This window comes from Gallus gallus, chromosome 1, assembly GCF_016699485.2.
Source record: "Gallus gallus isolate bGalGal1 chromosome 1, bGalGal1.mat.broiler.GRCg7b, whole genome shotgun sequence".
NCBI classification, from domain to species: Eukaryota; Metazoa; Chordata; class Aves; order Galliformes; family Phasianidae; genus Gallus; species Gallus gallus.
In genome coordinates, this window is record NC_052532.1 from 142,101 (window position 1) to 162,506 (window position 20,406).

A 20,406-nucleotide genomic window follows, 5' to 3' on the forward strand; every position below is an offset into this window, starting at 1 on the left:
ATGCTTCTGTATACCATTAACAATTACACCATCAAAACCGTTTGTCCCGTTCCCTTCAGAACCCACACATCAAACAGTACAGTTCTTCAGTGTCCACAAACACCCAGTACTGAGTCTCGTGATGAGAGCACTCAGTTATAAAAACTGTTCGTGTTACTTCATTTACCTTCCCTCCTTAAGAACAACAGTAGCTGTAAGAGGGTATTATAGTTTTGGGTTCCATTCCGATGCCACTTCTCACCATCTTCTAATTTGTATATTAACCGCCATTGATGGCAATACTTGACGAGAGTTTCCTTACCCAGGGTGCCTCCAGGTTCCCCTGCAGTATCCCACCAATGGGCCAATGCGCATCCCAAAGGGGTTTGTTTGGGGATTTCCTTCCCCTGGGAGCCTCCCGGGATGTTTACCAAATTCTTCTTGATTCCTAATTTCCTCCAAGTTTCCACAGACAGCCCTTAACACCGTATAGTGATCTTGTTCAGTTGCAAACACTTGGAAACAGACGGCTACACGACTGCGACTCAGTGCCTTCGGTACCGCTGTGCCCACTGCAGTATGCCGCTGTTTTTCAGCTTTCCGCCACGATCCCTCCGTGAGGTCCTCGCTAAGAAGAGCGCTCCGCCGGCACCGCTGTGCCCTCAGCCCGACCCTTCTCTGCTCCTCTTCCCGCACACGGCGGGCGCAGCCCCGCACCTCCACGGTTCTATGGAAGAAAAAGAGCGGCTGAGCCCTTCCCCGCCCGAGAGGCGACGACGCGCGAAGGAGACGAAGAACGGCAGTCTCAGAGAGGTAATGCCGGGAGGCAGCGGGAAAGGGCCGAGCGGGGAAAAGAGCCCGAGCCCACGGGAGGGGCCCCGGGCGGTCCGTGCTGAGGGCGGCGGTGCCGTCCCGCTGTGCCGCGAGCTGAGGCGGAGGGAAGAGAGCGGCGGGAGTGAGCGGGGAGCTGTGCTGAGAGTGCGGGAGAGAAGGAGTGTCCTCCTGCGGGAGAAGGGACGGGCAGCGCGGGGACAGCGCGGGGACGGGGCTGGGATGGCAGCGAGAGCGTTGGAAAGGCAGCAGCCCGGAGGGAGCTGCGGGTGGGCGCTGCACGGGCGGATTGCATGGAACTATTTTTAGCTGCGTGCAGAGCGGGGGAGGGCGGTGGGGGGTTGACGTGCGGCAATCAGACCCCATAGCCGGTAAGGATATAGAGCAGGCATGTGTTTATTGGTGACGCGCGTACAGCCCGGTGCAAGGGGGATCGCTCCACCTAACTTGCACACCGTCAGCAGAAATGGGGCTATAGATACAGGTCCAACTAATACATCATCAGTAGTTGACAGGAATTCGGGTACATATTCACTACATTCCCGAGAGCCCATTAGCATGCAGTTCCTGCCCCCCTTGCGCGTGCAAAGCAGGTCGTGATGATGAAGGCTCGTAGTCTTCCTCGCGAAGGCTCATAGTCTTCCTCGCTGCAAACTTCTGACCCCGAAGGGGGGGGCATCCCCCAAACCGGTTTCAGCTCGCACTTCAGACATCCAATCACCTCCCTGCCAACCTTTGAGCTGTTCTCCAGTCCTTATCTTTATGGCCTTCACTCTCCTCGTTATTTCGCACCTAACGCCTGTGAAAGTGCCTGGAACCCCTTGTTTTCTAACACTCTCTACATAAACTATCTCTATTTGCCCCTTATGTCTACCTTATGAAGCTGCTTTCTCTTTTCTTGCTATGAAGCCCTTCTTTCTATACTGCACGGACCTGATTTTGCCCTTCACTCAGTTCAGCGAGGCTCATTTTGGCCCCCACCGCAGTCAGTCCTTGAGAGCCCCCACCCACCACAGGAATAGCAAAGACAAACATAGCAAAGAGAAAGAGGAATAGCAATGCTGCACCTCCCCCGCCCCGCCCCTCTGCCGACCGCGTCTTTATATCGAGCACGCTGTTGGCGGCGTTCCCGGACGGCTTCCCGACTGCGACTGAGCGCTTTCGGTACCGCTGTGCCCACTGCAGTATGCCGCTGTTTTTCAGCTTTCCGCCAGGATCCCTCCTTGAGGTCCTCGCTAAGAAGAGCGCTCCGCCGGGACCGCTGTGCCCTCAGCCCGACCCTTCTCTGCTCCTCTCCCTGCACGCGGCGGGCGCAGCCCCGCACCTCTACGATGCTAAGGAAGAAAAAGAGCGGCTGAGCCCTTCCCCGCCCCGAGAGGCGACGACGCGCGAAGGAGACGAAGAACGGCAGTCTCAGAGAGGTAATGCCGGGAGGCAGCGGGAAAGGGCCGAGCGGGGAAAAGAGCCCGAGCCCACGGGAGGGGCCCCGGGCAGTCCGTGCTGAGGGCGGCGGTGCCGTCCCGCTGTGCCGCGAGCTGAGGCGGAGGGAAGAGAGCGGCGGGAGTGAGCGGGGAGCTGTGCTGAGAGTGCGGGAGAGAAGGAGTGTCCTCCTGCGGGAGAAGGGACGGGCAGCGCGGGGACAGCGCGGGGACGGGGCTGGGATGGCAGCGAGAGCGTTGGAAAGGCAGCAGCCCGGAGCGAGCTGCGGGCGGGCGCTGCACGGACGGAGAACAAAGAAATATCCTGCTCCATGCAAAGCGGGGAAGGGCGGTGGTGGATGGAGTTCCGTTCCGCTACAGCCCGTGGGTCCCGTGCATTGCTTCTGCTCTGCCCCGGCTCGTAGCGGCAGCAGTGCGGGCAGCAGAGCAGGAGGTGCCCGTCCGTCTGTGTGGCGCTGCTGGGGCCGCAGCTCAGTGCTGCGCTCCGCGTTGGCCCCTCACTGCCGGAGAGACACTGTGGCCCTGCAGCGTGTCCAGAGAGGGGAGCGGAGCTGTGGGGGGGCGGAGTCTGCAGCACAGCGCCGTGGGGCTGCAGTATAAAGTGATCGGGTTTGGTGGGGAAATAGCGGCGCTACGTGGACGGTCGCGCCGGAGGATGTTGGAGGTCTTTTCCAGCCGTGCTGACTGTGTGACTCATGAACTGCTCTCTGTCTGGCCAGGCTCCGGATGCAGTGAGCTGAGACAGAACAGGCGCCGCGTGCTCTGCGTGGCTTTGTGTGCAGTGCCGTGCATCCTTGTTTCGGCGCTGGTGGCCGTGATAGGTGAGTGCCCCCCGCATCCCCACGGAGACGCACAGCCCCCATCCCACCTCCTGGGCTGCCCACGTGGTGCCCCAAAGCACCTTCTGCTCCAACTCCCGGCCTCTGCAACCGCTCCGAGGGCATCGCCCCGTGGCCGTGCATCCCAACCCCACCTCAGCTGCAGGGGAACGTCCTTTGCCTCCCACTTGCTCAACTCTCTCCCTGCCAGTGCTCCAGCGTCCGTCGTGCCCACCTCGCCCACCCTTCTCCCACGTGTGCCCCAACACCTGGGTCGGTTTCCAAGGGAAATGCTATTATTTCTCGGACACGGAGAGTGATTGGAACAGCAGCAGGGAGCACTGCCACCGCCTCGGAGCTTCCCTGGCTACCATAGAGACGGAGGAGGAGATGGTGAGAGCGGGGCGTGAGCCCCAGTGCCAACACGGGGGTGGGAAATGCACACTTTGTGGGGCCGCACCAACTGCTCCCAGTGCCCCCAATTGACCCCATGACAAGGCCATGAGGACATGTCTTGCAGCGACGTGGGACCTGAGATGGGGGGGAAAGTCCTCCAGCGGCTCCAATCACACCTGGGTTTCTTCATAGGAAGTCATGCTGCGGTACCAGGGCCTGGAAGACCACTGGATTGGGCTGCACAGGGCAGAAGGGGCCGAGCACTGGACATGGGCCGATGGCAGCGCCTTCAGCAACTGGTCAGTGTGTGCGTCCGTCTGTCGGGGTGGGATCTCTTATGGGGTCTGTTTGGCATGGGCTGGGATTGGGTTTCCCATTCTCCTCCCTCCTGTGCTCAGGTTTGAGCTGCGAGGCGGAGGCCAATGTGCGTACCTGAATGGGGACAGGATCAGCTCAGCCCTCTGCCACAATGAGAAGTTCTGGGTGTGCAGCAGACCCGACAGCTACGTCCGCTGGAGGAAGGAGAAATACCCAGAATGACAAATCCCATCCGCAGCAAGCTCGTGCCAACACTACTGGTCTCTGTGATGCCATTGGTGTATACTGGAATCTGCCTCTTTCCAGCACTGCTGCAGTGGTTCCTGCATGGATCCACACAAGTCTGCTGGTCGTTATCTCTCCGGCACTATGTCTGTTCCTCTGTGCCTTAAAAGGAGGGTCTTCTGAGGGTCCTGAGAGGTTGCAGCAGCATGGAAGGATCCCACGGTGCTGCCCTACTGCAGCCGGACCCGAGGGCGGGGGTATTCCTGCTCTCCTTTCGGGCTCTGTGTGACACTGCGGTGCCACCACCGTGTCACATCACGCTTCCATCGCTGCCAGCCACTGTCTGACTTTGGCTCTGGGCAGTGATGTATGGAATCAAACTCTTTAACCTGTGTAAGTTTATGTAGGTTATAAGGCTGTACCTCATTGTGAACTGCCGAGCTTTTAAGGGGGGTGTAGCCCAAACCAGCTTGTATTGCTGTGTTGAGCTGAGGCATATCTTTACTGTCCTGTCTCAACAACGGGGAATCTCTTCTCAGTTCTTGTTGTTTGGCATCGAGTTTCTGCGGACTTGAGCTGATGTGTACACAGGGACCTTGTCCTTCTGCTTGTATCCACTCAAGTTATGTGAAAAAGGCCGTTCTCAAAATATGGAAAAGCTGTCGTCATGATTCAGTCCACCCTTTTCTATATCCCAGGCAAATCCTTCTGTCTACAACGCACTGTTGTCCATTACCACCTTCCTGAATTACTCTCCTGGTTCCCTCCGGTGCCTCATGCTATGTCTCTTCCAGGTGTTGCAGTCACCTTGATTTTTTCAACAACACCAGAAAGAACCCTGCACACCTATGCAGGGTGTTGCTGTGCGGATAATCGGTACAATTACTGCTACAAATAGTTGCTTTAGCCAGGCCCAGGCCGACTTGAGAGGAGAGGAGGAATGGCAGCAGGTCCCAGCTCAGCAACGCAGGCAACCCCCATCCCGACCTAGCGCGGTTCCCCAGGTGCCTCCATGTAATAGGTTTGAAGCCCTGAAAGCAGAGGGAGAGGTGAGTGAGGATGAGGTGGCAGGACTGCCTCCAAGCGTGCCTACGGTGAGGCGGTCAGCTCCACGCTTGAAGACTGCCTCCTCCAGAAAAGAAAGGAGGGTGACAGTCGTAGGTGACTCCCTCCTGAGAGGAACAGAGGGCCCAAAATGTCGGCCTGACCCTACCCGTACGGAGGTGTGCTGCCTCCCTGGGGCCCGGGTCACGGGTATTTCTAGAAAGCTTCCCGGTCCGATCCGCCCCTCTGATTATTATCCTTCATTGATAGTTCAGGCCGGCAGCGATGCGGTCACTGACAGAAGCCTGAGGACTATCGAACATGGTTTTGGGGGACTGGGGAGGTTAGTTCACGGAGCAGGCGTACCAGTAGTGTTTGCCTGTATTCCTACAGTGGCGGGGAAGGACACTGAGATGACCAGGAAAACCCATCTCATAAACACATGGCTGAGAGGCTGGTGCAAACGCACGACTTTTGGGATCTTTGATCATGGGGCGGTCTACTCGGCACCAGGCCTGAGCTCTGCCGATGGGTATCACCTGTCTCAAAGGGAAACGGACCCTTGCCTAGGGGCTGGCAGGACTTGTCGAGTGGGCTGCAAACTAGATATGAAGGGGGAAGGGGATAAAACCAAGCCCGCCAGAGATGAGCCTGGAGGAGCAGTAATGGGATTAGGGTTGAGGCGAGGGGCTCAGCTGAAGTGCGCCTACACCAATGCACACTGCATGGGCAACAAACAAGAAGAGCTGGAAGCCTTTGTGTGGCAGGCAAGCTCTGACCTAGTTGCCTTTATGGAAACGTGGTGGGACCGCTCCCGTGACTGGAGTGCTGCAATGGATGGCTACAAACTCTTCAGGAAGGATAGCAAGGAAGGAGGGGTGGCAGCGTGGATCTCTATGTCAGAGAGCGCTTTGAGGTTACTGAGCTCATGGCTGGGGATGGTAAGGTTGAATCCCTGTGGGTAAAGGTCAGGGGAAGAGCCGACAAGGCAGACATCCTGGTGGGCGTCTGTTATAGACCGCCGAGCCAGGATGAAGAGACAGATGAGGTGTTCTGTGAGCAGCTGGCGGAAGCTGCGCGATCGCCGGCCCTTGTCCTCGTGGGGGACTTCAACTTCCCCGACATATGCTGGGAATACAACAGAGCGCAGAAGAAGCAGTCTAGGAGGTTTCTGGAGTGTATGGAGGATAACTTCCTGATGCAGCTGGTGAGAGAGCCTACGGGAGGAGCTGCCCCGTTAGACCTGCTGTTCACCAACAGAGAAGGTCTGGTGGGAGATGTGGAGGTCGGGGGCTGTCTCGGGCAGAGTGACCACGACATGGTAGAGTTCTCGATTCTTGGTGGAGCCAGGAGCGGGAACAGCAAAACTGCTACCTTGGACTTCTGGACGGCAGACTTTGACTGGTTGAGAAGACTAGGAGGGGGAGTCCCCTGGGGTTCAGTCGTAGAAAGTAAAGGGGTCCAAGACGGCTGGTTGCTCTTCAAGAAGGAAGTCTGAAAGGCGCAGGAGCAGGCTGTCCCCCCGAGCCGCAAAATGAGCCGGTGCAGAAGGAGACCGGCGTGGATGAATAGGGAACTATTCTTGAGGCTCCAGGAGAAAAAGAGAATCTACCGCCTGGGCAAGAAGGGACGGGCAACCCGGAAAGGATACAAAGAAGTTGTTAAGATGCGCAGGGAGAAAAGCAGAGAGGCAAAAGCCCAGCTTGAACTTAACCTGGCCGCTGGGCTAGGTAAAAAGGAACGAGAAACTCTTTTACAAATACATCAACAGAAAGAGGAGGACCAGGGAGAATCTCCATTCTTGACTGGATGAGGCTGGGAATGTCACCACTGAGGATAAGGAAAAGGCAGAGGTTCTGAACGCCTTCTTTACGTCTGTCTTTAAAAGTCAGACCAGTTATGCTCAGGGTACTCCGCTCTCTGACCTGGCAGCCTTGGCTGGGCAGCAGTCAAAACCCCCCACGATTCAGGAGGACACGGTCAGAGACGCACAGCTCCAACTGGACCGCCCCAAGTCCATGGGGCCGGCTGAGATTCACCCGAGAGTGCTGAGGGAACTGGCGGAGGCGATAGCCGAGCCGCTTTCCGTCCCCTCCTCCCGTCTCAGCGCGGCTTCCGCGGAGGGATCGCCGCCGCTCCCGGGGCACAGCGGGGACGGAGGCGGGGGGGCGCCGCGCCGCACCGCACCGCACCGCGCGGTAGCGCCGTGCAGCGCCGGGCGTCCGCACAGCGCCCCCTATGGGCGGATCTCCGCAGAGCGCCGCACCGCGGTGGCGCTGAGCCGCGTTCCGCTGCCGCTCGGCGCCGTGCGGCGGCGCAGTGCTGCGGGTGCACCGCTGCGTCGGGGACCGCGCACGGCAGTCCGGAGGGGGGAGGGGGAACAGCGGCCGTAGGGCCGTTTGCGGCACTCTGTGCGCTGCGGAAGGAACGATGGCTTTGGGATCTTTTCTTCTCCTCGGGGGGCGGCTTTCTGTCATTTCGGGACCGCTGGGAGGACGGGGCGCTATGAGCGCGCTTCTGCACCCCGTGGGGGTGTGACTTCGAGCGACGGAAGGAACTGGGGCTGTTCGGTCTGGTCTGGGGAAGAGGAGGCTGAGGGGAGACCTCATTGCTCTCTTCCAATACCTGAAAGGTGATTGCGGTGAGAGCGGCTTGGTCTCTTCTCACTGCTGACAGCTGACAGGACGAGGGGAAACGGCCTCGGGTTGAACCGGGGGAGGGTGAGGTTGGATATCAGGAACTTATATCCAACCTCAACTTATAACCTTTTGTGCTGTAGAGAAAGGGCCGTTAAGCTCTGGGAGGGGCTGCCCAGGGGGGCGGTTGTGTCACCGTTCTTGTAGCAGTCGGCACCTGCTGCTCTTTTACCTGTAGCAACCCCACAGCAGACGGATCTTCTGACAGGCCAGGCAGAACAGACGGCTGCTTCATGTCGTCTGTGTCTACAGCAGCTATTCCAAAGGCCCATCCATACCCCCTGGGATCCTTGAAATGCCCCTTCGGACGTAATCCATACCGAGTATGCACGGAGCCCCTGGGCCCGTCACGACGGGATGCTTCTGCCGCTCAGTTCAGCGAGGCTCATTTTGGCCTCCAGCGCAGTCAGTCCTGGAGATCCCCCATGCACACCACGAACAGGAAGAGCAAAGACAAACCGAAACCGTACTGCTGCACCGCCCCCGCCCCGCCCCTCTGCCGACCGCGTCTTTATTACGAGCACTCTGTTGGCGACGTTCCCAGACGGCTTCCCGACTGCGACTGAGTGCCTTCGGTACCGCTGTGCCCACTGCAGTATGCCGCTGTTTCTCAGCTTTCCGCCACGATCCCTCCGTGAGGTCCTCGCTAAGAAGAGCGCTCCGCCGGGACCGCTGTGCCCTCAGCCCGACCCTTCTCTGCTCCTCTCCCCGCACACGGCGGGCGCAGTCCCGCACCTCGGCGCTGCTATGGAAGAAAGAGAGCGGCTGAGCCCTTCCCCGCCCGAGAGGCGACGACGGGCGAAGGAGACGAAGAACGGCAGTCTCAGAGAGGTAATGCCGGGGGGCAGCGGGAAAGGGCCGAGCGGGGAAAAGAGCCCGAGCCCACGGGAGGGGCCCCGGGCAGTCCGTGCTGAGGGCGGCGGTGCCGTCCCGCTGTGCCGCGAGCTGAGGCGGAGGGAAGAGAGCGGCGGGAGTGAGCGGGGAGCTGTGCTGAGAGTGCGGGAGAGAAGGAGTGTCCTCCTGCGGGAGAAGGGACGGGCAGCGCGGGGACAGCGCGGGGACGGGGCTGGGATGGCAGCGAGAGCGTTGGAAAGGCAGCAGCCCGGAGGGAGCTGCGGGCGGGCGCTGCACGGGCGGATTGCATGGAACTATTTTTAGCTGCGTGCAGAGCGGGGGAGGGCGGTGGGGGGTTGACGTGCGGCAATCAGACCCCATAGCCGGTAAGGATATAGAGCAGGCATGTGTTTATTGGTGACGCGCGTACAGCCCGGTGCAAGGGGGATCGCTCCACGTAACTTGCGCACCGTCAGCAGAAATGGTGCTATAGATACAGGTCCAACTAATACATCATCAGTAGTTGACAGGAATTCGGATGCATATTCACTACATTCCCGAGAGCCCACCAGCATGCAGTCCCTCCCCCCCTTGCGCGTGCGTAGCAGGTCGTGATGATGAAGGCTCGTAGTCTTCCTCGCTGCAAACTTCTGACCCCGAAGGGGGGGGCATCCCCCGAACCGGTTTCAGCTTGCCCTGTAGACATGCAATCACCTCCCTGCCAAATGTGTTGGAGCTGCTCTGCAGTCCTTATCTTGATGGCCTTTATCCTCCTTGCTATTCCAGACCTGGTGTCTGTGAAAGTGCTTGGAACCCCTTGTTTTCTAACACTCTCTACTTAAACTCTCTCTATTTGCCCCTTATTTCTACTCTGTGAAGCTACTTTCCCTTTTCTTGCTGTGAGGCCCTTCTCTCTATAACTGCAGGGTCCTGTTCTCACTCTTCATTGGGATGCTTTGGGTGTAGTTTCCACCATTTGAGGACCTTGAAGTGCCACATAGGGCTGTCTTGGGGGCATTTGGGGGTTGTGTTGGGGTCATTTGGGGGTTGTGTTGGGGTCATTTGGGGGTTACTTCGAAGCCAACTGTGTCCATTTTGAGGCAAACCGGGGCCGTTTCAGTTCATTTTGAGCTGTTGTGGGGCCGTTTGTGTCACTCACTGATATTTTGGGTCAATTGCAGTGCCTTGTGGATCCATTCCGAGTGGTTTTGGGGCCATTCTCATGTCTCTGGAGCCATTCCAGGGCCTTTTGTGTCCATTTGGGCCCATCTCACATCTGCCTGGGTCACTTTGAGGTGCTTTTGGTCTATTAGATCTGATGTGGGGGCACTGTGGGGGAAGTTTCTGTGTGTTGTGAGTCTATTTGGCGCCATTTCTGCGCATTTTGGGCAGTGCGTCCGTATTTCTGGGCCAGCTGTGTCCGTTCGGGTCCATTTGTGGCTCACTTGGTGCAGTTCAGGTCTCCCTCGCAGTGCTCCAGCATCGCGAGTCGCGCTCACCCTGCCCAGGAATTTCCGATGCGTGCAAAGAAAAAACGCCTGGGTCGCTTTCCCGTCGCTCCCGGCCGCCGTCTGACTTTGGCTGTGGGCGACGTCGCTCCCGGCGCCGTTCCACGGCCGTAGCCCCGCACGAGGGTTTCTGCACTCACGGCTCTCGCTGAGCCGCAGCGCTCCGCGATGCCGCCGAGCTTTAAGGCGATTCCCTTTGGATTCGATCCTCCCGACTCGCTGCCGTTGCCGTCGCACGGCTTCCGCCGTTGCGTCCCTGCAGCGCTCCGCGGGGCGGCGGCAAAGCGAGGGCGCGCTCGGTGCCGCCGCGCGTGTCCCGGAGAGAGGGCTGGGCTGGCAGAGCGCCCTTCGTCCCTCCCTCCGCCTTCCTTTGCCACCCGTCGCCCCGCGCGGCTCCACCAGCGCCGTGCCGTTCCCGCTCCCATCTCCGCACGCCCGGACCACGGCCGCCGTTCTCCCCGGGCCGCCCAGCGCCGCTCCCGCCGGGGAGCAGCGGCTCAGCAGCGCCGCCCCGCGGTCACGGAGGGGAAGCGGAGCCGCGCGGGGCTCCGTCCCTGCGGGTGCCCGAGGCCGTTCCGTCCGCGTTCGTTGTGCTGAAGGTCCCGTGTTCAAACAGAGCGGCGTCGCGCAACGCCTTCCGGCCCGCAAAGCTGCACGCGTGACTTCGCGCCGCGCAAAAGCCGTCGCGGTGTCGCAGCAGTGGCCCACCGCGTAACACAGCGGCTCGGCAGCTCTATCTGCAGCCACGCGCTCCTGAAACGCACCGCGCGTTTCCTTCCCGCGAACGCGCCGCACAACCGAGCCGAGAGAGCGCCGCTGTGCTCCGCGGAGGGGATCCCCGGCACAGCCCGGCGGACGGAGCACCGCAGCCCCGGCCCCGCCATCTCCCCTCCCCCGGCACAGCCCAACGGCCAGTTTCTGCGGACTTGAGCTCATGTGTACACAGGGACCTTGTCCTTCTGCTTGTATCCACTCAAGTTATGTGAAAAAGGCCGTTCTCAAAATATGGAAAAGCTGTCGTCATGATTCAGTCCACCCTTTTCTATATCCCAGGCAAATCCTTCTGTCTACAACGCACTGTTGTCCATTACCACCTTCCTGAATTACTCTCCTGGTTCCCTCTGGTGCCTCATACGATGTCTCTTCCAGGTGTTGCAGTCACCTTGATTTTTTCAACAACACCAGAAAGAACCCTGCACACCTATGCAGGGTGTTGCTGTGCGGATAATCGGCACAATTACTGCTACAAATAGTTGCTTTAGCCAGGCCCAGGCCGACTTGAGAGGAGAGGAGGAATGGCAGCAGGTCCCAGCTCGGCAACGCAGGCAACCCCCATCCCGACCTAGCGCGGTTCCCCAGGTGCCTCCATGTAATAGGTTTGAAGCCCTGAAAGCAGAGGGAGAGGTGAGTGAGGATGAGGTGGCAGGACTGCCTCCAAGCGTGCCTACGGTGAGGCGGTCAGCTCCACGCTTGAAGACTGCCTCCTCCAGAAAAGAAAGGAGGGTGACAGTCGTAGGTGACTCCCTCCTGAGAGGAACAGAGGGCCCAAAATGTCGGCCTGACCCTACCCGTACGGAGGTGTGCTGCCTCCCTGGGGCCCGGGTCACGGGTATTTCTAGAAAGCTTCCCGGTCCGATCCGCCCCTCTGATTATTATCCTTCATTGATAGTTCAGGCCGGCAGCGATGCGGTCACTGACAGAAGCCTGAGGACTATCGAACATGGTTTTGGGGGACTGGGGAGGTTAGTTCACGGAGCAGGCGTACCGGTAGTATTTGCCTGTATTCCTACAGTGGCGGGGAAGGACACTGAGACGACCAGGAAAACCCATCTCATAAACACATGGCTGAGAGGCTGGTGCAAACGCACGACTTTTGGGATCTTTGATCATGGGGCGGTCTACTCGGCACCAGGCCTGAGCTCTGCCGATGGGTATCACCTGTCTCAAAGGGAAACGGACCCTTGCCTAGGGGCTGGCAGGACTTGTCGAGTGGGCTGCAAACTAGATATGAAGGGGGAAGGGGATAAAACCAGGCCTGCCAGAGATGAGCCTGGAGGAGCAGTAATGGGATTAGGGTTGAGGCGAGGGGCTCAGCTGAAGTGCGCCTACACCAATGCACACTGCATGGGCAACAAGCAAGAAGAGCTGGAAGCCTTTGTGCGGCAGGCAAGCTCTGACCTAGTTGCCGTTACGGAAACGTGGTGGGACCGCTCCCGTGACTGGAGTGCTGCAATGGATGGCTACAAACTCTTCAGGAAGGATAGCAAGGAAGGAGGGGTGGCAGCGTGGATCTCTATGTCAGCGAGCGCTTTGAGGTTACTGAGCTCATGGCTGGGGATGGTAAGGTTGAATCCCTGTGGGTAAAGGTCAGGGGAAGAGCCGACAAGGCAGACATCCTGGTGGGCGTCTGTTATAGACCGCCGAGCCAGGATGAAGAGACAGATGAGGTGTTCTGTGAGCAGCTGGCGGAAGCTGCGCGATCGCCGGCCCTTGTCCTCGTGGGGGACTTCAACTTCCCCGACATATGCTGGGAATACAACAGAGCGCAGAAGAAGCAGTCTAGGAGGTTTCTGGAGTGTATGGAGGATAACTTCCTGATGCAGCTGGTGAGAGAGCCTACGGGAGGAGCTGCCCCGTTAGACCTGCTGTTCACCAACAGAGAAGGTCTGGTGGGAGATGTGGAGGTCGGGGGCTGTCTCGGGCAGAGTGACCACGACATGGTAGAGTTCTCGATTCTTGGTGGAGCCAGGAGCGGGAACAGCAAAACTGCTACCTTGGACTTCTGGACGGCAGACTTTGACTGGTTGAGAAGACTAGGAGGGGGAGTCCCCTGGGGTTCAGTCGTAGAAAGTAAAGGGGTCCAAGACGGCTGGTTGCTCTTCAAGAAGGAAGTCTGAAAGGCGCAGGAGCAGGCTGTCCCCCCGAGCTGCAAAATGAGCCGGTGCAGAAGGAGACCGGCGTGGATGAATAGGGAACTATTCTTGAGGCTCCAGGAGAAAAAGAGAATCTACCGCCTGGGCAAGAAGGGACGGGCAACCCGGAAAGGATACAAAGAAGTTGTTAAGATGCGCAGGGAGAAAAGCAGAGAGGCAAAAGCCCAGCTTGAACTTAACCTGGCCGCTGGGGTAGGTAAAAAGGAACGAGAAACTCTTTTACAAATACACCAACAGAAAGAGGAGGACCAGGGAGAATCTCCATTCTTGACTGGATGAGGCTGGGAATGTCACCACTGAGGATAAGGAAAAGGCAGAGGTTCTGAATGCCTTCTTTACGTCTGTCTTTAAAAGTCAGACCAGTTATGCTCAGGGTACTCCGCTCTCTGACCTGGCAGCCTTGGCTGGGCAGCAGTCAAAACCCCCCACGATTCAGGAGGACACGGTCAGAGACCTGCTGCTCCAACTGGACCGCCCCAAGTCCATGGGGCCGGCTGAGATTCACCCGAGAGTGCTGAGGGAACTGGCGGAGGCGATAGCCGAGCCGCTTTCCGTCCCCTCCTCCCGTCGCAGCGCGGCTTCCGCGGAGGGATCGCCGCCGCTCCCGGGGCACAGCGGGGACGGAGGCGGGGGGGCGCCGCGCCGCACCGCACCGCACCGCACCGCACCGCGCGGTAGCGCCGTGCAGCGCCGGGCGTCCGCACAGCGCCCCCTATGGGCGGATCTCCGCAGAGCGCCGCACCGCGGTGGCGCTGAGCCGCGTTCCGCTGCCGCTCGGCGCCGTGCGGCGGCGCAGTGCTGTGGGTGCACCGCTGCGTCGGGGACCGCGCACGGCAGTCCGGAGGGGGGAGGGGGAACAGCGGCCGTAGGGCCGTTTGCGGCACTCTGTGCGCTGCGGAAGGAACGATGGCTTTGGGATCTTTTCTTCTCCTCGGGGGGCGGCTTTCTGTCATTTCGGGACCGCTGGGAGGACGGGGCGCTATGAGCGCGCTTCTGCACCCCGTGGGGGTGTGACTTCGAGCGGCGGAAGGAACTGGGGCTGTTCGGTCTGGTCTGGGGAAGAGGAGGCTGAGGGGAGACCTCATTGCTCTCTTCCAATACCTGAAAGGTGATTGCGGTGAGAGCGGCTTGGTCTCTTCTCACTGCTGACAGCTGACAGGACGAGGGGAAACGGCCTCGGGTTGAACCGGGGGAGGGTGAGGTTGGATATCAGGAACTTATATCCAACCTCAACTTATAACCTTTTGTGCTGTAGAGAAAGGGCCGTTAAGCTCTGGGAGGGGCTGCCCAGGGGGGCGGTTGGGTCACCGTCCCTGGATGTGTTTGACAACCCTTTGGATGTGGTGCTCAGGGACAGGACTGAGCGGAGTCGGGCAGGATGGTTGGGTTGGGGTCGGACTTCACTTTCCCGAGGGTCTTTTCCAAGCGGAGCAGTGCTAGGATTCATTCAGGCCACGGCAGCCTGCCATCAGCCTCCATTCTGCACTGGCTTTACGCACCGGCCGTGTGGAGCTGAGTGGGTTCTGCTGATCCCCCCCTGACTGTAGCTGACGAATCAATGTATGAATGGGGAGCACGGAATCCCTGTTGCTGCAGTGCTGCCGTCTGTGCACCGTTCTTGTAGCAGTCGGCACCTGCTGCTCTTTTACCTGTAGCAACCCCACAGCAGACGGATCTTCTGACAGGCCAGGCAGAACAGACGGCTGCTTCATGTCGTCTGTGTCTACAGCAGCTATTCCAAAGGCCCATCCATACCCCCTGGGATCCTTGAAGTGCCCCTTCGGACGTAATCCGTACCGAGTATGCACGGAGCCCCTGGGCCCGTCACAACGGGATGCTTCTGCCGCTCAGTTCAGCGAGGCTCATTTTGGCCTCCAGCGCAGTCAGTCCTTGAGAGCCCCCATGCGCACCACGAACAGGAAGAGCAAAGACAAACATAACAAAGACAAACAGAAACAGCAACAGCACTGCTGCACCTCCCCCGCCCCCGCCCCTCTGCCGACCGCGTCTTTATATCGAGCAGGCTGTTGGCGGCGTTCCCGGACGGCTTCCCGACTGCGACTGAGCGCTTTCGGTATCGCTGTGCCCACTGCAGTATGCCGCTGTTTCTCAGCTTTCCGCCAAGATTCCTCCTTGAGGTATTCGCTAAGAAGAGCGCTCCGCCGGGACCGGTGTACGCTCAGCCCGACCCTTCTCTGCCCCTCTCCCCGCACACGATGGGCGCAGTCCCGCACCTCCACGATGCTAAGGAAGAAAAAGAGCGGCTGAGCCCTTCCCCGCCCCGAGAGGCGACGACGCGCGAAGGAGACGAAGAACGGCAGTCTCAGAGAGGTAATGCCGGGAGGCAGCGGGAAAGGGCCGAGCGGGGAAAAGAGCCCGAGCCCACGGGAGGGGCCCCGGGCAGTCCGTGCTGAGGGCGGCGGTGCCGTCCCGCTGTGCCGCGAGCTGAGGCGGAGGGAAGAGAGCGGCGGGAGTGAGCGGGGAGCTGTGCTGAGAGTGCGGGAGAGAAGGAGTGTCCTCCTGCGGGAGAAGGGACGGGCAGCGCGGGGACAGCGCGGGGACGGGGCTGGGATGGCAGCGAGAGCGTTGGAAAGGCAGCAGCCCGGAGCGAGCTGCGGGCGGGCGCTGCACGGACGGAGAGTAAACAACTCTTTCTAGCTGCGTGCAGAGCGGGGGAGGGCGATGGGGGGTGGAGTTCCGTTCCGCTACAGCCTGTAGTCAGGCTCGCAGCGCGGTGCTTCTGCTCTGCCCCGGCTCGTAGCGGCAGCAGTGCGGGCAGCAGAGCAGGAGGTGCCCGTTCGTCTCAGTGGCGCTGCTGGGGCCGCAGCTCAGTGCTGCGCTCAGCGTTGGCCCCTCACTGCCGGAGAGACACTGTGGCCCTGCAGCGTGTCCAGAGAGGGGAGCGGAGCTGTGGGTGTGCGGAGTCTGCAGCACAGCGCTGTGAGGCTGCAATACAAAGTGATTGGGTTTGGTGGGGAAATAGCGGCGCTACGTGGACGGTCGCGCCGGACGATGTTGGAGGTCTTTTCCAGCCGTGCTGACTGTGTGACTCATGAACTGCTCTCTGTCTGGCCAGGCTCCGGATGCAGTGAGCTGAGACAGAACAGGCGCCGCGTGCTCTGCGTGGCTTTGAGTGCAGTGCCGTGCATCCTTGTTTCGGCGCTGGTGGCCGTGATAGGTGAGTGCCCCCCGCATCCCCACGGAGACGCACAGCCCCCATCCCACCTCCTGGGCTGCCCACGTGGTGCCCCAAAGCACCTTCTGCTCCAACTCCCGGCCTCTGCAACCGCTCCGAGGGCATCGCCCCGTGGCTGTGCATCCCAACCCCACCTCAGCTGCAGGGGAACGTCCTTTGCCTCCCACTTGCCCAACTCTCTCCCTGTCAGTGCTCCAGCGTCCGTCGTGCTCACCTCGCCCACCCTTCTCCCACGTGTGCTCCAACACCTCAATCGGTTTCCAAGGGAAATGCTATTATTTCTCGGACACGGAGAGTGATTGGAACAGCAGCAGGGAGCACTGCCACCGCCTCGGAGCTTCCCTGGCTACCATAGAGACGGAGGAGGAGATGGTGAGAGCGGGGCGTGAGCCCCAGTGCCAACACGGGGGTGGGAAACCCACACTTGTGGGGCCGCACCAACTGCTCCCGGTGCCCCCAAATGGCCCCATGCCAAAGCCAAGGTGAGATGCCTTTGGCAAAAGCATCGGGCTGTGCTGGGACAGTGTCAAGTGCTCATCTCCCCCCTCCCTGCACCCACCGGGCACTTTCCTTATCTGCGCACCTCCAGGGGAGGGCTTTGTCCACACCATTACCAACACAGCATTGCACCAATATGAGTGCAGCGCCTTGCAGCGAGGTGGGACCTGAGATGTGGGGAGGGGATGGGATGTGTTCCAACAGCTCCAATCACACCTGGGTTTGTTCAAAGGAATTCATGCTGCGGTACCGGGGCCCAGCAAACTGTTGGATTGGGCTGCACAGGGCAGAAGGGGCTGAGCACTGGACATGGGCCGATGGCAGCACCTTCAGCAACTGGTCAGTGTGTGCGTCTGTCTGTCGGGGTGGGATCTCTTATGGGGTCTGTTTGGCATGGGCTGGGATTGGGTTTCTCATTCTCCACCCTCCTGTGCTCAGGTTTGAGCTGCGAGGCGGAGGCCAATGTGCGTACCTGAATGGGGACAGGATCAGCTCAGCCCTCTGCCACAATGAGAAGTTCTGGGTGTGCAGCAGAGCTGACAGCTACGTCCTCTGGAAGCAGAAGGCATTACCAGTTTAAGCTATCCCATCAGCACTGAGGTCGTTGCAAGTCTGCTGGGCACTGCAAAGCCATCGGTAAATCCTTCCATCTGCCTCTTTCCAGCACTCCTGCACTTGGTTCTGCATGGATCCACACAACTCTGCTGGTCATTATCTCTCCGGCACTTCATCTGTTCCTCTGTGCCTTAAAAGGAGGGTCTTCTGAGGGTCCCTAGAGGTTGCAGCAGCATGGAAGGATCCCACGGTGCTGCCCCACTGCGGCCGGACCCGAGGGCGGGGGTATTCCTGCTCTCCTTTCGGGCTCTGTGTGACACTGCGGTGCCACCACCGTGTCACATCGCGCTTCCATCGCTGCCAGCCACTGTCTGACTTTGGCCATGGTCAGTGATGTATGGAATCAAACTCTTTAACCTGTGTAAGTTTATGTAGGTTATAAGGCTGTACTTCATTGTGAACTGCCGAGCTTTTAAGGGGGGTGTAGCCCAAACCAGCTTGTATTGCTGTGTTGAGCTGAGGCATATCTTTACTGTCCTGTCTCAACAACGGGGAATCTCTTCTCAGTTCTTGTTGTTTGGCATCGAGTTTCTGCGGACTTGAGCTGATGTGTACACAGGGACCTTGTCCTTCTGCTTGTATCCACTCAAGTTATGTGAAAAAGGCCGTTCTCAAAATATGGAAAAGATGTCGTCATGATTCAGTCCACCCTTTTCTATATCCCAGCACTTGATCCCAGGTTTTCAGAACGCCGACCTCTATTTTACCATACTCATCTATGTGAGTGCAACAACTAGTGTTAATCAGGGCACATACCCCCCCATAGGAGCCGTTATGATATCCAAAGCCATTCTATTCTGGAAGACCACCCCTTTCAATGAGTCTACCTCCCAGTTCGAGTGATAAGGAACTTCAGTGGTTGGATTTGCTGTTACCTCAATTTCTGCTGAAATATTCACTATAGCCCATTCCAGCTGTGCTATACCTAAGGAGGGGATCAAAGCCCTGACTAAACTATGGTATCCAGTCTTATATCTAATCATACAATGGCCTGGGTTGAAAAGGACCACAATGCTCATTGAGTTCCAACCCCCTGCTATGTGCAGGTCGCCAACCAGCAGACCAGGCTGCCCAGAGCCACATCCAGCCTGGCCTTGAATGCCTGCAGGGATGGGGCATCCACAGCCTCCTTGGGCAACCTGTTCAGTGCGTCACCACCCTCTGGGGGAAAAACTTCCTCCTCATATCCAACCTAAACCTCTCCTGTCTCAGTTTAAAATCATTCCCCCTTGTCCTATCGTTATCCACCCTCGTAAACAGCCATTTATGAGGCTGTTTATACTCTCCCTTCAAGTACTGGAAGGCCACGATGAGGTCTCCCCGGAGCCTCCTCTTCTCCGAGCTAAACAAGCCCAGTTCCCTCAACCTTTCCTCATAGGAGAGGTGCTCCAGCCCTCTGACCATCTCAGTGGCCTTCCTCTGGACCCACTCCAAGAGCTCCACGCTCCAGGAGCTTCAGCTTCAGGGCAGCTAAGACTATACTGGGTGAGGGACACTGACAGCCCCTGAGACCGCAGGTTGTAACGTGGTCTCTATGGGGCAGCGGGCTTCCCCCAGGAAGACGGTGGCGACCCAGACAGAGGGCCTGCCCAGAAATGTGGCGGTTCAGGTCTCTGGCTAAGGACCATCAGAGAGTGAGAGCGGGAGATCGACTGGTGGAGTGACTCTCTGCCCCCCAGACTGTAGGGGACCCTGTGTGGAGAGGAAATGGACCTGGGGGTGCCGATTGCCGCTAGACTGGACGTGAGCCAGCAGTGTGCCCAGGTGGCCAAGAAGGCCAACGGCATCCTGGCTCGTATCAGAAACAGCGCAGCCAGCAGGAGCAGGGAAGTGATTGTCCCCCTGTACTCAGCACTGGTGAGGCCGCACCTCGAGCGCTGTGCCCAGTTTTGGGCCCCTCGCTGTAAGAAAGACATGGAGGCCCGGGAGCGTGTCCAGGGGAGGGCAACACAGCTGGTGAGGGGTCTGGAGCGCGGGCCTTAGGAGGAGCGGCTGAGGGAGCTGGGATTGTCCAGTCTGGAGAAGAGGAGGCTCAGGGGAGACCTCATTGCTCTCTCTAACTACCTGAAGGGAGGCTGTAGTGAGCTGGGGGTCGGCCTCTTCTCTCGGGTGACAGTGGTAGGACTAGAGGGAACAGCTTCAAGCTGGAATGGGTTGCCCGGGAAGGTGGTGGGGTCACCGACCCTGGAGGTGTTCAAGGAACGTTTGGACATTGTGTTGAGGGACATGGCTTAGTCAAAGCTATTGGTGATGGGTGGATGGTTGGACTGGATGATCCTGTGGGTCTTTTCCAACCTTGGTGGTTCTATGATTCTATGATCAAAGGTGCACCAAATGAGCCACAAATGGACCCAAATGGACACAGTTGGCCCAGAAATAGTAACACACTGCCCAAAATGCACAGAAATGGCACCAAATAGACTCAAAACAGACAGAAACTTCCCCCACAGTGCCCCCACATCACACCTAATAGACCAAAACTGTCTCAAAGTGACCCAGGCAGATGTGAGATGGGCCCAAACCAACACAGATGGCCCTGGAATGGCTCCAAAGACATGAGAATGGCCCCCAAACCATTCAGAATGGATCCACAAGGCACTGCACTTGACCCAAAATATCAGTGAGTGACACAAACGGCCCCACAACAGCTCAAAATGAACTGAAACGGCCCCGGTTGGCCTTAAAATGGACACAATTGGCTTCCAAGAAACCCCCAAATGACCCCAACACAACCCCCAAATGACCCCAACACAGCCCTACGTGGCACTTCAAGGTTCTCAGATGGTCCAAATGACACCAAAACCATCCCAGAATGACCCCAAAGTGCCCCCGGGAATGGCTCCCAAATGGCTGTGGATCAATCCCTGATTGCCCAAAGCAGCACTTACAGCCCAGAACGTCCCCCGGACTGTACCGACATGGCCCAACATCCAGAAACGGCCCGAACACCCGCGGACATCCCCTAAACAGCCCGAACGGCGCCACGCCACCCCGAAGGGACCCGAAAATGGTCCCCAAAGCGCCCAAATTCGCCGCGGGCACGAAGGGGTTAATGGAGGGGGCGTGGTTTGCGAGA

General features: G+C 58.9%; 4 protein-coding genes across 7 annotated transcripts in view; 3 read left to right on the plus strand and 1 right to left on the minus strand.

Annotated features, from left to right (window-relative positions):
* CLC2DL4 (C-type lectin domain family 2 member D-like 4) overlaps positions 1-20,406 on the minus strand; it is a 164,916-nt gene that overhangs the window by 11,164 nt on the left and 133,346 nt on the right. The gene's annotated exons all lie outside the window — the stretch shown is intronic.
* On the plus strand, positions 1,933-4,664 carry LOC121113333 (C-type lectin domain family 2 member B-like). Of its 2 annotated transcripts, XM_040702835.2 has the most exons (5): positions 1,933-2,231; positions 2,969-3,070; positions 3,279-3,460; positions 3,656-3,762; positions 3,862-4,664. In XM_040702835.2, the coding sequence occupies exons 1-5, from the start codon at positions 1,997-1,999 to the stop codon at positions 4,001-4,003; spliced, it is 768 nt and encodes a 255-aa protein (XP_040558769.1). In that variant the 5' UTR covers positions 1,933-1,996; the 3' UTR covers positions 4,004-4,664. The 2 variants fall into 2 exon arrangements, with proteins under 2 accessions (XP_040558769.1, XP_040558777.1); XM_040702843.2 differs by having other exon boundaries at positions 2,188-3,070.
* Positions 8,286-20,406, plus strand: part of LOC112532872 (C-type lectin domain family 2 member D-like) — a 100,655-nt gene continuing 88,534 nt past the window's right edge. For 2 of the 3 annotated variants that reach the window (XM_046944057.1, XM_040702674.2), the window contains exons 1-2: positions 8,286-8,496; positions 15,271-15,352. In XM_046944057.1, coding sequence (XP_046800013.1) covers positions 8,344-8,496; positions 15,271-15,352 — 235 coding nt within the window. In that variant the 5' untranslated portion in view covers positions 8,286-8,343. Of the gene's footprint in view, positions 8,578-15,044; positions 15,353-20,406 lie in introns of all 3 variants that reach the window. The other variant, XM_046944063.1, reaches the window with a different exon arrangement.
* On the plus strand, positions 15,240-17,956 carry LOC776463 (C-type lectin domain family 2 member B-like). The gene is made up of 4 exons (XM_040702877.2): positions 15,240-16,199; positions 16,408-16,589; positions 16,948-17,054; positions 17,154-17,956. Exons 1-4 carry the CDS (start codon positions 16,034-16,036, stop codon positions 17,293-17,295), a joined length of 597 nt encoding a protein of 198 aa, XP_040558811.1. The 5' UTR covers positions 15,240-16,033; the 3' UTR covers positions 17,296-17,956.